At 39.5% G+C, this 17030-nt stretch overlaps 1 protein-coding gene across 5 annotated transcripts in view; it reads left to right on the top strand.

The window, feature by feature from the left end:
• LOC127697904 (complement factor H-like) overlaps positions 1-17030 on the top strand; it is a 577689-nt gene that overhangs the window by 533939 nt on the left and 26720 nt on the right. The window contains exon 20 of one of the 5 annotated variants that reach the window (XM_052201284.1): positions 16282-16458. The exons of the other annotated variants lie outside the window; for them this stretch is intronic. Within the exon in view, the coding sequence (XP_052057244.1) occupies positions 16282-16458 (177 nt within the window). The remainder of the gene's footprint in view (positions 1-16281; positions 16459-17030) is intronic. 5 annotated transcript variants of the gene reach the window in all.

The raw sequence follows: 17030 nt of genomic DNA, 5'->3' as shown, positions 1-17030 counted from the left end.
AGCAAGCTCTTCTTGGCATCAGCAATAGCATCCAGGTTTGGTGTCTTAAAATCTATAATATTTGTTGTTTGGTTTCTTTTTGTAGCCTAGTAATGTGAACAATTTTGTGAATAATTTTCAGGTCTGTATGTACAAATGACTAATGGCTACTTTTGTATTTTTAAATATTGTAAATTCATAAGCTGTTATGCATATACTCATTTTTCTTACTCTTTATCCTTTTAGAGACATGTTCAATATCAGATATAGAAATTCAGAATGGTTTTTTTTCTGAATCTGATTTAACATATGCTCTAAATAGAAAAACATGGTATAGATGTAAACAGGGGTATGTAACAAATACTGGAGAAACATCTGGATCAATTACTTGCCTTCAAAATGGATGGTCACCTCAACCCTCATGCATTAGTGAGTATTTTATTATACTATTGCAATTATACTGAATATGCATTAGAGTTTAGCTTCATTGTCCTTGTAGAAGGCTGATATTCTTTCATTTGTAAACTTCAAGGAAAAATACACACCTTTTTTTCTATTTGGAATTATTCCTGCATTGTAGAATAACAATTTATTTGCCTTACAATGCTTTAAAATATCCTATAGTTTTAAATCTAGTGAAGAAGTCTTCAATGAGCTGCAAATTTCTGAATATTTGATATACTTACAATATGTATTTGAAACTATGAGTTATAGTCAATGTCAGAAAATCTCCCTCTTAGAAGATCTTTTTAAATATTTTGATATTAGAAAGAAAGAAACCTTTCCAGGTACCAGCAAATTTTGGTGTTTGAACAGATTCTTTTGTTTTAGGACATATAGTTAATGAAGATTTTCTAGGATTAATGAACAGTTCATTTAATCTTATTTATTAAAAAAATACCCAGTGCTATTTTTTAAAAACTATTTAACATACCTTAAATAATAAGTTGATTTAAGACATTCACTAATTTTATAATATATAATTTTTTCATTTACTGTGATTTTGCAGGATCTAAATACAGAAAAGCAATTAAAATTATTTCCATGTAATATTTATTTTTGTTAAATTAAAATAGACAGGGATTTATTGGGTTTTCTTACTGTGAAAGAGAAAAACCCTTGATATAATACCTGTTTTAAGTTCAGCTAATCTACTTCTCTATATTTTATGTGTCATTTGAAATACTAAATATATGATGTCAATTCACAAAATACTATCATATTTCCCTAAAAATACACATTTGCATTTGTCTATTTTTTGGAGTGTGCCGTAAGTATATGAAAAATTGAACTGAGAAATTATTTCTAAAATAAATTTTATAAAGTTTAAGAAAGGAGACATGCTAAATAGAAATGTATTTTCTATTTTTATAACTTTCAAGAAAATAAATTATTGCTGGTCTCCATAGGTTTCTTCAACACAGTATTCAATTTGTTACCACATTCCATATTAATCTATAAAGACTTTTGTTCTCATGAGAATTACTCATATTGACTATTGCCACATTAGAAATGAAATTGTCTCTTTCGTTTTTCATTAGAATCGTGTGATGTGCCTGTATTTGAGAATGCTGTAACTAAGAATAATAGCACGTGGTTTAAACTCAATGACAAATTAGACTATGAATGTCATGTTGGATATGAAAATGCATATAAACAGACCAAGGGCTCCATAACATGTACTTATAATGGATGGTCTGATATACCCTCATGTTATGGTGAGTACTATTTTCTCTGCAATATTTTTAAATAAAAGTGAATGCTTGTGTTATTAAAAATTGAATTTCCTAGAATCTCCCTTATAAGTTAATATAACCTAAAGAAAAGGACTGTTTTGAAAGCCATTGATGGTAATATTTGCATTCATTTTTTCACTGCATTTATTTGTTTATCCTGTGCATGTACATACATACATGTGTGTGTTTATTGAGATGTGTATACTGCATTAAACATGTAGGTATCAGAGAACCTGTAAGTGTCAGCTTGGTAAGTTTTCATCATATGGGTCTGAGGGACTGAACTCAGGACTCCAGCCTTAGAGGCAAGAATTCTCAATGACTGAGCCATCTTTCTGGCCTGGTAATCTGTTTTTAAAGCAATATATTTGTCAGTTGTATATGGCACTGAATTATGATTTTTGCAATTAGGACCCTGGATCAAGAGATTTCAAGTTTGAGGGTATACATTATGCTACATACTACATTCTGTTCCCAAAAGCAAACAAACCAAAAATTTCATAAAATTAATTATTCCTTTGTATGGCCTGGGTGTATCATGCATCACTGACTAAAGGACAATTCTTTTCATATTCAAGCTTTTAATTATGTAGACTAAGTCTCCATTATGACTTGAAGTATGAAACTAGGTCATGAAAACTTGAGGGCTGGAGAGATGGCTCAGCAGTTAAGAAGATGGGCTGCTCTTCCAGAAGTCCTGAGTTTAATTCCCAGAACCATATGGTGGCTCACAATCATTTGTGATGAGTTCTGATGCCTTCTCCTGGAAAGCAGGTGTACATGCAGATAGGGTACTCATATACATTGTCCCGACCCGCAGGACAGTCAACAGGGTTCCTTTAAGCCACCTAGAGGAAAGGTGATGGGGCGACAAGACAAGAGAGAGAGGCTGGACAGCCTGTCTAGTTCTGATCAAGCTGTCAAACTTTAATTTTCAGACAAGTCAATATAAAGGGAAGCATACAAGGTTTGGGAGGGGTAAAGGGGGGAACATTCTCAGGGGGTTGGCATCATTTATAAGAAACAGTTTCTCATAATTTCTGGTAAAGCTAGTTATTGCTGTTGGAATGTTGGCATGAAAAAGGGGGGTCATGAGGTGGTGAAGTGGAAAGGGGTTGCTATAGTAACCTATCTACAGATGAACTTCAAAAGGAGGGGGTTTTGAGATTTACGTAGGAATAGTTTCGACATGGAGATCTAAGTGAGAATGACTCCTGGTATCGAGGTCTCCTGGCACTGAGAGCCAGGTGGGGATGGCTCCTGGTATGGAGAGTTCTTGGCATTGAGTTCTAAGTGAGGATGGCTCCTGGTAATACATAAAGTAAATAAATCTTTAAAAAGAAAAGAAGAATAAAAGAGAAAACTTGAAGAGTTTGAGGTCAGATAATGAAGGGCAATAAAATTGCAAAAAAAAAAAATTTCTTTGAAAGATTAGGAAGAGATACTGACATATTTAATTTGCACCTTTAAGGGCCCATTCAAATGTGGATGTCTACACCTGGCCAAATGGCTTTGAGAGGTAAAAGTATGACATTCTTGAAATCCACGCCAGTCTGGGTTATGTTAAAATTTTAAGTGTTGCAGCTCTGAAAGGAAATGCTTCCTCAATTGAGGTTCTGCAGCTCTGAGTTTCCAAGTGCAAGTGTGACAGCTCTGAAGGGCAAGGAATCCTGGCAGCAGGGAACCTAGGAAAACTACAAAGTAACACTGCAAATAACAAAACTCACACAAGAGCTTTATTGAGGAAGATACAAGAGAAAGCTGTCTGTGCTCCAGAGTGAAGCAACAAAGATTTGGCAGGAGGTGGATTTATGTAGGGTTTGTTGATAGACTGGGAGGAGGGGGTACAAGCTTTCAAGGGCACCTTGGGATTGGTGGTTTTTGTTTTTGTTTTTGTTTTAATAGATCTTGGAACAAGCTCAGTGATTGGTGAGATATTGAACTCATCTTGGGCCTTCCCCCTCCCTTGAGGAAGGAATTTGTCCATTCGATTCTCATGGGGCTAGAAATAGCCATTTTAGTAGTCTGGATGTGGGGTTAGGTGACTTGCCTGACCTAAAGAGGCTTACAGTAAGAGTGTGGCTGTCTCTGCTTGTCTAAGATGCAGCAAGAAACTGAGCAGGAGGCAAGTACATATAATATTTTTTTGGAGGAGGGAGAAGGTGATGAACATTTCCAGGGTGAGGAATGGCAAGATTTCAAGATATACCCAGAGACTGGTGTATATCATGTAGAGGGATTGGTGGGGTTTCTGATTTAGGGACTGGTATGTTTGGGTAGGTTTTAAACCTGAAAATGGGCTCAGATCTTTTACCCTAAATGAAGATATTTCATAAAAAGACAAACAGCAACAAGTGACTTACATATTTAAAAAAGGCAAAGTAAACAGAATGGTGATCATTATCATTATGATTAGTGATCATTATTTTCTCTCAGATTACAAGCAGTTGAAGATTATGAAATCAAGACCTTCTATACTACAATACTAAAATAGAATATAAGGGAAGGTATATTAGTTTTAGGAGATAGTACTAAGTACTAAGTACTTAGGGTACTAAGGGTCAGTACTAGCACTACAAATATAAAGTAAAATAAAATAGAAAATTATTTGTGCACAATTCTGATATGAGAGAATTTTTCCCACGGAGAGAAATATACAAACATCAACTCATTCCACATAATGAGCCCATGGCAGATCAATGTATAGATACCACCAAATTCCAACGTGATGAACCTTGAGTAGTACCCAGATTGAAAAAAAAAAAAAAAACAGCGACCACCAGGAACCACAAATCTAATGCAAACACATGGAAGTCTTTATTCAAGCTCAAGCTTGGACTATAAACCTTCATGATGGGGTAGGAAGGAGAGTGACAATTGAGTCTAGGGGTTTAGTGTTTATACAGGGAGAAAATTGCAAGCTGAGGCTTTCAAACCTTGGGATTATATGACTGGATAAATGGGTAAAGGAAGGTTAACCTTCAAACTGATATAGTTAGGGAGAGACCACACATCTACAAAGGGGTATCTTGTCCTGGGAATGATTCATGCTTTTTTTTAACTTATCTTGTTATTGTGATCAGTTTTTCCTATTTCTGCAAGCTGGTCTCTTTCCCAGAGCCCAATAGGGGGGCCATATCACTCAAGGACAGCAGTTTTCTCCAAGGACAGCAGCTGAAAATAGAGTTTAGAGGACAAGATGGAATCTCTCCTGATGCCTTTTGCCTCTTCAGAGTTTTATCAATACTTCCTTTAGAAATATTGATGAGAGGTTTCTTATAGATGAATAAATGACTCAAAGACAACTACATCACCAAAGTCTACCCATTATGGCTGACAATTCACAAAAACACAGTGTAGTATATTAAATAGCTTGTAGGCAGTACAATAGGTTGAAGAGTATCTTTTCCAAGTGATTCAGCTGTCTAAGCACATTACAAGTACTGTGTAGGATCTTGCTTTTTGGGGAAAGTTGGTATTATCTCCTCTTTCTTTTTTGCATCTAGAGTGGTCTGAGATCTTTCCTTGCAGCTTTGCTTATCTGAGTGATTATCAGCAATCTAGCTAGTTTGTTTACTCTGGAAGGAAAGGTGTCTGCTAAATCTGCTCAGTTTCAGGGACATTCTCAAACTAATTTGACTTGATTACCTCCCTGTTTAAAGAGTTTTCCTGAAGAATTAAGTTTTTCAATCTCAAGAAACTGTTACCCAACAAATTCCCATGGACTTTCAATGTCTTCAGGTCTGACAGGGAAATGTGAATCAGAAGAGAGAAATGGAGTAACTGGGACAGCAGTGCAAACTGATATGATCAGCTAGTGTTGTATTATAAACACAGACACACACACACACACACACACACACACACACACACATAGACAGAACAGACATGATTTGATTTCTGGCCTGACATACTGTTTATAAATACAGTGTCTGGATCAGATAGATGGACTTTTTTGTTTTAATTTAAAACAGTGTATTTTGTTGTATTTATTAAATAATTTGTGTAAAAGAATCAAAACTACATATACAGGTATAGAACAAATAACATAATTATAGAGAACTGTTTTGTGGCATTCAAATCCACTAAGGTCAGAACACTGATAAGATAAGATAATTTGTACAAAACAAGCAAAAAATGCACAAACAGGTATAGGACAAGTAAAAAAATATAGATGGTTATATTGTGACTTTAAATCTACTGGGAAAGATCACACACTTAGACTCAATTGAAGTTTAGATTAAATGAATGTATTCTTACTGCTAACAGCACAGAAGGGTACTAAAGGGAGGATTTATAAAGTTGGATACTAAAAGGTGTGCATTACAATTATCCATGGAATCTACAGCTGGACAAAAAATGTGTTTACACCCCTCAATTGCTCATCTTTACCATTGTATGCTAGTAAAAAGACAACTCCATCCCTGTCCCGCAAAAGCAAAAAACAGTCAAGTATCTTACAATAGGAACTCCAGTAACCCAAACTTCTTTACTTTTGTTTTCCTTACTTTTGTTTACTTTTCTTTTTAATTATTCTTTTCTTACAATACATCCCAACTGCAATATGGCAACATCTGAACCCAATTCTCTTTTACCAGCATGTCCTGGATACCCCATCACACCAGTAAAAGATTTGAGCCAGACACTCTGAAGTTAATAGAAAAGAAACTGGGGAAGACCCTTGAGGACATCGGTACAGTGAGAAAGTTTCTGAACAGAACACCAATAGCATATGCTCTAAGAGCAAGAATTGACAAATGGGACCTCATAAAATTACAAAATTTCTGTAAGGCAAAGGACACCATCAAGAGGACAAATCGGCAACCAACAAATTGGGAAAAGATCTTCACCAATCCTACATCAGATAGAGGGCTAATATCCAATATATATAAAGAACTCAAGAAGTTAGACTCCAAAAAACCAAAAACCCTTTAAAAAATGGGGTACAGAGTTAAACAAAGAATTCTCACCTGAAGAACATCGGATGGCGGAGAAGCATCTTAAAAAATGCTCAACTTCATCAGTCATTAGGGAAATGCAAATCAAAACAACCCTGAGATTTCACCTTACACCAGTCAGAATGGCTAAGATTAAAAATTCCGGAGATAGCAGGTGTTGGAGAGGGTGTGGAGAAAGAGGAACACTCCTCCACTGCTGGTGGGGTTGCAAATTGGTACAACCACTCTGGAAATCAGTCTGGCGGTTCCTCCGAAAACTGGGCACCTCACTTCCAGAAGATCCTGCTATACCACTCCTGGGCATATACCCAGAGGATTCCCCACCATGTAATAAGGATACATGCTCTACTATGTTCATAGCAGCCCTATTTATAATTGCCAGATGCTGGAAAGAACCCAGGTATCCCTCAACAGAAGAGTGGATGCAAAAAATGTGGTATATCTACACAATGGAGTACTATTCAGCCATTAGAAACAACGAATTCATGAAATTCTTAGGCAAATGGATGGAGCTAGAGAACATCATACTAAGTGAGGTAACCCAGACTCAAAAGGTGAATCATGGTATGCACTCACTAATAAGTGGATATTAACCTAGAAAACTGGAATACCCAAAACATAATCCACACATCAAATGAGGTACAAGAAGAAAGGAGGAGTGGCCCCTGGTTCTAGAAAGACTCAGTGAAGCAGTATTCGGCAAAACCATAACAGGGAAGTGGGAAGGGGTGGGTGGGAGGACAGGGGAAGAGAAGGGGGCTTATGGGACTTTCGGGGAGTGGGGGGCTAGAAAAGGGGAAATCATTTGAAATGTAAATAAATTATATCGAATAAAAAAAAGTTTCTTTTAAGAATATGGGTGCCCTTGCATTCAAAGCATAGATGGTCAGAATTGAGAGTTCACCTTGGTAGACTTTTCCTTTGACTAGTATGAAGTGTCCCTCTTTATATTTTTGACAACTTTTGGTTGCAAGTCAATTTTATCCAAGATAAGAATGGAGCATGTGTCTTTATTGCATGCCGGGGAATCCTTTGGGTATATGCCCAGGAGAGGTGTAGCAGGGTCCTCTGGAAGTGTCATGTCCAGTTTTCTGAGGAACCGCAAGACTGATTTCCAAAGTGGTTGTACCATTTTACAGCCCCACCAGTGGTGGAGGAGTGTTCCTCTTTCTCTACATCCTCACCAACACCTGCTGTCTCCTATGTTTTTGACCTTAGCCATTCTGACAGCTGTAAGGTGAAATCTCAGGGTTGTTTTGATTTGCATTTCCCTAATGATTAATGATGTTGAGCACATCTTAAGGTGCCTCTCGGCCATCTGAATTTCTTCAGGTGAAATTTCTTTGTTTAGATCTGTACCCCATTTTTCATAGGGTTATTTGGTTCCCTGGGGTCTAACTTCTTGAGTTCTTTGTATATATTTTTTGGTTGGAAGACTTTCTATGACTCCTTCTATTTCTTTAGGCATTATGGGACTGTTCAGATGGTCTAGTTGGTCCTGATTTAATTTTGGTATTTGGTATCTGTCAAGGAAATTGTCCATTTCCTCCAGATTCTCCAGTTGTGTTGAGCACAGGCTCTTGTAGTAGGATCTGATGATTTTTTGGATTTCCTCAGTTTCCGTTGTTATATCTCCCTTTTCATTTCTAAGTTTGTTAATTTGGATACTTTCTCTGTGCCCTTTGGTCAGTCTGGCTAAGGGTTTATCTATCTTGTTGATTTTCTCAAAGAACCAGCTCCTGGTTTTGTTAATTTTTTGTATGGTTCTCTTTGTTTCTACTTGATTGATTTCGGCCCTGAGTTTGATGATTTCCTGCCTTCTACTCCTCCTGGGCGAAATAGCTTCTTTTTGTTCTAGGGATTTCAGGTGTGTCATTAAGCTGGTAATGTATGCCCTCTCCATTTTCTTTTTGGAGGAACTCAGGGCTATGAGTTTTCCTCTTAGCACTGCTTTCATTGTGTCCCATAGATTTGGGTATGTTGTGTTTTCATTTTCATTGTGTTCTAAAAAGTCTTTAATTTCTTTCTTTATTTCTTCCTTGACCAAGGTATCATTGAGTAGAGTATTGTTCAGTTTCCATGTGTATGTGGGTTTTCTGTTGTTTCTGTTGCTATTGAAGACCACTTTTACTCCATAGTGATCAGATAGGAGGCATGGGATTAGTTCTATCTTCTTATATTTGTTGAGGTCTGTCTTGTGACCAATTATATGGTCGATTTTGGAGAAGGTACCATGAGGTGCTGAGAAAAAGGTATATTCTTTTGTTTTAGGATAGAATGTTCTATATATATCTGTTAAATCTAATTGGTCCAAAGCTTCAATTAGTTTCATTGTGTCCCTGTTTAGTTTCTGTTTTCCTGATCGGTCCATTGAGGAAAGTGCAGTGTTGAAGTCACCCACAATTATTGTGTTAGGTGCAATGTGTGCTTTTAGTTTTAATAAAGTTTCTTTTACGAAAGAGGGTGCCCTTGCATTTGGGGCATAGATGTTCAGGATTGACAGTTCTTCTTTTTGTATTTTTCCTTTGACCAGCAAGAAGTGTCCCTCGGGGTCTCTTTTGATGACTTTGGGTTGAAAGTCAATTTTATCTGACATTAAAATGGCTACTCCAGCTTGTTTCCTGAGACCATTTGCTTGTAAAATTGTCTTCCAGCCTTTTACTCTAAGGTAGTGTTTGTCTTTGACCCTGAGGTGTGTTTCCTGTAAGCAGCAAAATGTAGGGTCCTGTTAACGTATCCATTCAGTTAGTCTGTGTCTTTTTATTGGGGCATTAAGTCCATTGATGTTAGAAGATATTAAGGAATAGTGATTGTTACTTCCTATCATTTTTTTTAAGTTTTATTTTTTTATTCGATATAATTTATTTGCATTTCAAATGATTTCCCCTTTTCTAGCCCCCCCCCACTCCCCGAAAGTCCTGTAAGCCCCCTTCTCTTCCGCTGTCCTCCCACCCACCCCTTCCCACTTCCCCGTTCTGGTTTTGCTGAATACTGTTTCACTGAGTTTTTCCAGAACCAGGGGCCATTCCTCCTTTCTTCTTGTACCTCATTTGATGTGTGGATTATGTTTTGGGTATTCCAGTTTTCTAGGTTAATATCCACTTATTAGTGAGTGCATACCATGATTCACCTTTTGAGTCTGGGTTACCTCACTTAGTATGATATTCTCTAGCTCCATCCATTTGCCTAAGAATTTCATGAATTCATTGTTTCTAATGGCTGACTAGTACTCCATTGTGTAGATATACCACATTTTTTGCATCCACTCTTCTGTTGAGGGATACCTGGGTTCTTTCCAGCATCTGGCAATTATAAATAGGGCTGCTATGAACATAGTAGAACATGTATCCTTATTACATGGTGGGGAGTCTTCTGGGTATATGCCCAGGAGTGGTATAGCAGGATCTTCTGGAAGTGAGGTGCCCAGTTTTCGGAGGAATCGCCAGACTGATTTCCAGCGTGGTTGTACCAATTTGCAACCCCACCAGCAGTGGAGGAGTGTTCCTCTTTCTCCACACCCTCTCCAACACCTGCTGTCTCCTGAATTTTTAATCTTAGCCATTCTGACTGGTGTAAGATGAAATCTTAGGGTTGTTTTGATTTGCATTTCCCTAATGACTAATGAAGTTGAGCATTTTTTAAGATGCTTCTCCGCCATCCGAAGTTCTTCAGGTGAGAATTCTTTGTTTAACTCTGTACCCCATTTTTTAATAGGGTTGTTTGGTTTTCTGGAGTCTAACTTCTTGAGTTCTTTATATATATTGGATATTAGTCCTCTATCTGATGTAGGATTCGTGAAGATCTTTTCCCAATTTGTTGGTTGCCGATTTGTCCTCTTGATGGTGTCCTTTGCCTTACAGAAACTTTGTAATTTTATTAGGTCCCATTTGTCAATTCTTGCTCTTAGGGCATACACTATTGGTGTTCTGTTCAGAAACTTTCTCACTGTACCGATGTCCTCAAGGGTCTTCCCCAGTTTCTTTTCTATTAGCTTCAGAGTGTCTGGCTTTATGTGGAGGTCCTTGATCCATTTGGATTTGAGCTTAGTACAAGGAGACAAGGATGGATCAATTCGCATTCTTCTGCATGCTGACCTCCAGTTGAACCAGCACCATTTGTTGAAAAGACTATCTTTTTTCCATTGGATGTTTTCAGCCTCTTTGTCGAGGATCAAGTGGCCATAGGTGTGTGGGTTCCTTTCTGGATCTTCAATCCTGTTCCATTGATCCTCCTGCCTGTCACTGTACCAATACCATGCAGTTTTTAACACTATTGCTCTGTAGTATTGCTTGAGGTCAGGGATACTGATTCCCCCAGATTTTCTTTTGTTGCTGAGAATAGTTTTAGCTATCCTGGGTTTTTTGTTGTTCCAGATGAATTTGATAATTGCTCTTTCTATCTCTGTGAAGAATTGGGTTGGGATTTTGATGGGTATTGCATTGAATCTGTATAGTGCTTTAGGCAAAATGGCCATTTTAACTATATTGATTCTACCGATCCATGAGCATGGGAGGTTTTCCCATTTTTTGAGGTCTTCTTCCATTTCCTTCTTCAGAGTCTTGACGTTCTTGTCATACAGATCTTTCACATGTTTGGTAAGAGTCACCCCAAGATACTTTATACTGTTTGTGGCTATTGTGAAGGGGGTCATTTCCCTAATTTCTTTCTCAGCCTGCTTATCCTTTGAGTATAGGAAGGCCACTGATTTGCTTGAGTTGATTTTATAACCTGCCACTTTGCTGAAGTTGTTTATCAGCTGTAGGAGCTCTCTAGTGGAGTTCTTTGGGTCACTTAGGTAGACGATCATGTCATCTGCAAATAATGATAGTTTGACTTCTTCCTTTCCAATTTGTATCCCTTTGACCTCCTTATGTTGTCGAATTGCCCGAGCTAGTACCTCAAGTACAATATTGAAAAGATAAGGAGAAAGGGGGCAGCCTTGTCTGGTCCCTGATTTCAGTGGGATTGCTTCAAGTTTCTCTCCATTTAGTTTGATGCTGGCTACCGGTTTGCTGTATATTGCTTTTACTATGTTTAGGTATGGGCCTTGAATTCCTGTTCTCTCCAAGACTTTAAGCATGAAGGGATGCTGAATTTTGTCAAATGCTTTTTCGGCATCCAATGAAATGACCATGTGGTTTTGTTCTTTGAGTTTGTTTATGTAGTGGATTGTATTGATGGATTTCCGTATATTGAACCAACCTTGCATTCCCAGGATAAAGCCTACTTGATCGTGGTGGATGATCGTTTTGATGAGTTCTTGGATTCGGTTGGCAAGAATTTTATTGAGTATTTTTGCATCGATGTTCATAAGGGAAATTGGTCTGAAGTTCTCTTTCTTTGTTGGATCTTTTTGTGGCTTTGGTATCAGCGTAATTGTGGCTTCGTAGAAGGAATTGGGTAGTGTTCCTTCTGTTTCTATTTTGTGGAATAGTTTGAAGAGTATTGGGGCTAACTCTTCTTTGAAGGTCTGGTAGAATTCTGCACTGAAGCCATCTGGTCCTGTGCTTTTTTTGGTTGGAAGACTTTCTATGGCTCCTTCTATTTTTTTAGGCATTATAGGACTGTTTAGATGGTCTAGTTGGTCCTGATTTAATTTTGGTATTTGGTATCTGTCAAGGATATTGTCCATTTCCTCCAGATTCTCTAGTTGTGTTGGGTACAGGCTCTTGTAGTAGGATCTGATGATTTTTTGGATTTCCTCAGTTTCCGTTGTTATATCTCCCTTTTCATTTCTAAGTTTGTTAATTTGGATACTTTCTCTGTGCCCTTTGGTCAGTCTGGCTAAGGGTTTATCTATCTTGTTGATTTTCTCAAAGAACCAGCTCCTGGTTTTGTTGATTTTTTGTATGGTTCTCTTTGTTTCTACTTGATTGATTTCGGCCCTGAGTTTGATGATTTCCTGCCTTCTACTCCTCCTGGGCGAAATAGCTTCTTTTTGTTCTAGGGCTTTCAGGTGTTTCATTAAGCTGGTAATGTATGCTCTCTCCATTTTCTTTTTGGAGGCACTCAGGGCTATGAGTTTTCCTCTTAGCACTGCTTTCATTGTGTCCCATAGATTTGGGTATGTTGTGTTTTCATTTTCATTGTGTTCTAAAAAGTCTTTAATTTCTTTCTTTATTTCTTCCTTGACCAAGGTATCATTGAGTAGAGTATTGTTCAGTTTCCACGTGTATGTGGGTTTTCTGTTGTTTCTGTTGCTATTGAAGACCACTTTTACTCCATAGTGATCAGATAGGAGGCATGGGATTAGTTCTATCTTCTTATATTTGTTGAGGTCTGTCTTGTGACCAATTATATGGTCGATTTTGGAGAAGGCACCATGAGGTGCTGAGAAAAAGGTATATTCTTTTGTTTTAGGATAGAATGTTCTATATATATCTGTTAAATCTAATTGGTCCAAAGCTTCAATTAGTTTCATTGTGTCCCTGTTTAGTGTCTGTTTTCCTGATCGGTCCATTGAGGAAAGTGCAGTGTTGAAGTCACCCACAATTATTGTGTTAGGTGCAATGTGTGCTTTTAGTTTTAATAAAGTTTCTTTTACGAAAGAGGGTGTCCTTGCATTTGGGGCATAGATGTTCAGGATTGACAGTTCTTCTTTTTGTATTTTTCCTTTGACCAGCAAGAAGTGTCCCTCAGGGTCTCTTTTGATGACTTTGGGTTGAAAGTCAATTTTATCTGACATTAAAATGGCTACTCCAGCTTGTTTCCTGAGACCATTTGCTTGTAAAATTGTCTTCCAGCCTTTTACTCTAAGGTAGTGTTTGTCTTTGACCCTGAGGTGTGTTTCCTGTAAGCAGCAAAATGTAGGGTCCTGTTTACGTATCCATTCAGTTAGTCTGTGTCTTTTTATTGGGGCATTAAGTCCATTGATGTTAAGAGATATTAAGGAATAGTGATTGTTACTTCCTATCATTTTTGACGTTATTTTTTAAATTTGAATACTTAACTTCTTTTGGGTTTGATGAAAGGTTACTATCTTGCTTTTTCCAGGGTGAAGTTTCCCTCCTTGTATTGGTGTTGTCCTCCTATTATCCTTTTTAGGGCTGGGTTTGTGGATAGATATTGGGTAAACTTGGTTTTGTCATGAAATATCTTAGTTTCTCCATCTATGGTGATTGAGAGTTTTGCTGGATATAGTAGTTTTGGTTGGCATATGTGTTCTCTTAGAGTCTGCATGAGATCTGCCCAGGACCTTCTAGCCTTCATAGTCTCAGGTGAAAAGTCTGCTGTGATTCTGATAGGTCTTCCTTTATATGTTACTTGGCCTTTTTCTCTTACTGCCTTTAGTATTCTTTCTTTGTTTAGAACATTTGGTGTTTTGATTATTATGTGACAGGAAGTATTTCTGTTCTGGTCCAGTCTGTTTGGAGTTCTGTAGGCTTCTTATATATTCATGGGCATCTCTCTGTTTAGGTTAGGGAAGTTTTCTTCCATAATTTTATTGAAGATGTTTGCTGGCCCTTTAAGTTGTAAATCTTCACTCTCATCTATGCCTATAATCCTTAGGTTTGGTCTTCTCATTGTGTCCTGGATTTCCTGGATATTTTGGCTTACAAGCTTTTTGCATTTTGCATTTTCTTTAACTGTTGAGTCCATGGTTTCTATGGAATCTTCAGCATCTGAGATTCTTTCTTCTATCTCTTGTATTCTGTTGTTGATATTTGCATCTCTGTCCCCTGATTTCTTCCCAAGGCTTTCTATCTCCAAAGTTGTCTCCCTTTGAGTTTTCTTAGTTGTTTCTACTTCTGATTTTAGATCCTGGATGGTTTTGCTTAGCTCCTTCACTTGCATGTTTGTGTTTTCCTGTAATTCTTTAAGAGATTTTTGTGTTTCCTCTTTTCATGACCTCAGCCTGTTGACCAAAGTTCTCCTGTATTTCTTTAAGAGATTTTTGTGTTTCGTCTTTCATGACCTCAGCCTGTTGACCAAAGTTCTCCTGTATTTCTTTAAGTGTTTTTTCCATTTCCTCCTTGTTGGCTTTTGTATTCTCCTGGTTTTCTTTCAATGATTTTTGTGTTTCCCTTGCAAGGGCTTCTAACTTTTGATCCATTTTCTCCTGAATTTCTTTAAGTATGTCCTTCATGTGTTCCTGTACCAGCATCATGACCAGTGATTTTAAATCCAAATCTTGTTTTACTGGTGTGATGGGGTATCCAGGACATGTTGGTAGAGGGAAATTGGGTTCAGATGTTGCCATATTGCCTTGATTTCTGTTAGTGACGTTCCTGCGTTTGCCTTTTGCCATCTAGTTCTCACTGGTGTTAGTTTGTCTTGTCAGTGCTGGACTCACCAGTGCAAGCTGCCCCTTCCCAGTTGGCCTCTGGTGCACAGCTTACCTCCTGCACTGCTTGTAGACAGGGTGCTGCTGCCCAGGCTGTTCAGATCCCAAAGCAGGCACCCGAAGGCTCCCGCTGGGGCCCGCTGGATTCACTGGAGCACACTGACTTCTCCCAGCTGGCTGCCCGGAAGCCCAGCTAGCCACTTGCAGGACTTGGAGATGTGGTGCTGCAGCCCAGGCTGATCTGGATCCAGAAGCGGAGAGAGTAGAGCTGAGGGCTTCCGCCTGAGGCCTTGCCCCAGATTGTGTCTGTGGACCAGATGGAGCCCGTGTGCACCCCCAGGGAGTGCCGAGGGCGTATGCTGCTGTGACCTCCCCTGTGTTCCGCTCACTCCGCTGGTCGGCCGATCCGCCAACCGGGCTGTCGCACACAAGGTTAGCCTGGCCGCCCAGTCCCTGAGTCCAGGCAAAAGCCTGGGAGGCCAAGGTCCGAGCAAACTTCCCCTAGGGCTATGACTGTTAATTGGGTCCGCCAGGTGACTAGGATGGCGGTCCTGCGCGCCCGCACTCCCTGAAAGCACCGGGAGAGTCTGCTGTGCTAACAATCACCTGGGCGGGTTGACTCACAGATGGCCCACCAAGCCGCCTTCTTGGGGTCAGTCCTGTGCCTTTTGGGGCCTAGACCCCCGCTTTGTTAACCTCAGGCTATGCCTGTTACAGGTCTGCCCGCCAGAGCTCTCTGTCGTCCTGCAGGCAAAATGGCGGCGGCGCACAAGCAGACCTGGGCAAAAAACCTCCTGGCTGGGTTGGCACCCCGATTTGCCCCCCCCCCCCGACCAGCCCAGGGCCTGGGTGCAGGCCAACACCCGTTGGGCTCAGACCACCGCGGTGTTGGCCTCGGATTATGTTTGTGTACCTCAGTTGTCCGATCCCTGGAGTACGGAACCAAGATGGATGCACCTCTCCTGACTGGTGGGAGGCCGAGTTCTGAAGTAGCTTCCGTGCAGGAAAGGCGCTGCACAACTGCAGCTGCTTGCCGCCTGGCTGGTCAGCGAAGGTCAGTGGTCGTGGGCGCAGGGCCTAACTGGTCCCTGTGTCGCCTTGGTTCCACTGCTGATGTCCCTTCAGCTGGACCAGCCACTGCTGCACTGCCGCCGCAGCCGCCGCCGCCGCCAGAAGTCTTGCCATGATTTCACTTTTGTGTGTAAATAAATGTAGCAAACTTTCTTTATCCACTCATGAAGTCATAAACATATTTGTAATCTTATGCAATAATTGGACACTCAAGATGATCAAATAGGTAATGATATTCTATTTTGCTCTTTAGATAATTCCTGTGTGGATCCACCAAATGTGCCAAATGCTGCTATAGTAACAAGGTTCAAGGCTAAATATCCATCTGGTGACAGAGTACGTTATGAATGTAATAAACCTTTGGAACTATTTGGAGAAATGGAAGTGATGTGTCAAAATGGGATTTGGACGGAACCGCCAAAATGCAGAGGTAGGGCATCATTTTCCCTAATGTTTACTTGACAATGTAATGTAGTTATTATGCATTAGTGAAAATAAACTGAAGCAATTTTTTAAAAAAAATATTTTATTTTATTTATTTATATCCCAAATGTTATCCCCCCATTTCACCCCTCCAGGAGCATTTCCCCCCATGCCTCCTCTACTTCACCTCTGAGAGGGTGCACTCACATCCCTCTTTTTTGGGGCATATATTCTATAAAGGATTAGCTGCATCCTTCTCCCTCTGAGGCCAGACAAGGAAGCCCTCTGGTAGATATGTGCCAGGAGTCTCTCTCCTGCCCCTGTATGCTCTGTGGATTGTGACTTAGTCTCTGCCAGCTCAGAGTGGTCCAGGATTGACACTGTTGGTCTTCCTATGGGGTTTCTATTCCCTTCACCTCCTTCAATCCATCCCCTAACTCTTCCATAGGTTTCCCAGATATCCATCCAATGCTAGGCTATCAATATCTGCATCTGTCTCAGTCAGCTGATAGGAGAGTTTATCAGAGGAAAGCTATGCCAGGCTCCTGTCTGCAAGCACATTGTAGCCTCAGTAATAGG

This window comes from Apodemus sylvaticus, chromosome 12 (genome assembly GCF_947179515.1).
Source record: "Apodemus sylvaticus chromosome 12, mApoSyl1.1, whole genome shotgun sequence".
NCBI classification, from domain to species: Eukaryota; Metazoa; Chordata; class Mammalia; order Rodentia; family Muridae; genus Apodemus; species Apodemus sylvaticus.
This window is presented reverse-complemented; position numbering and strand designations above follow the sequence as displayed.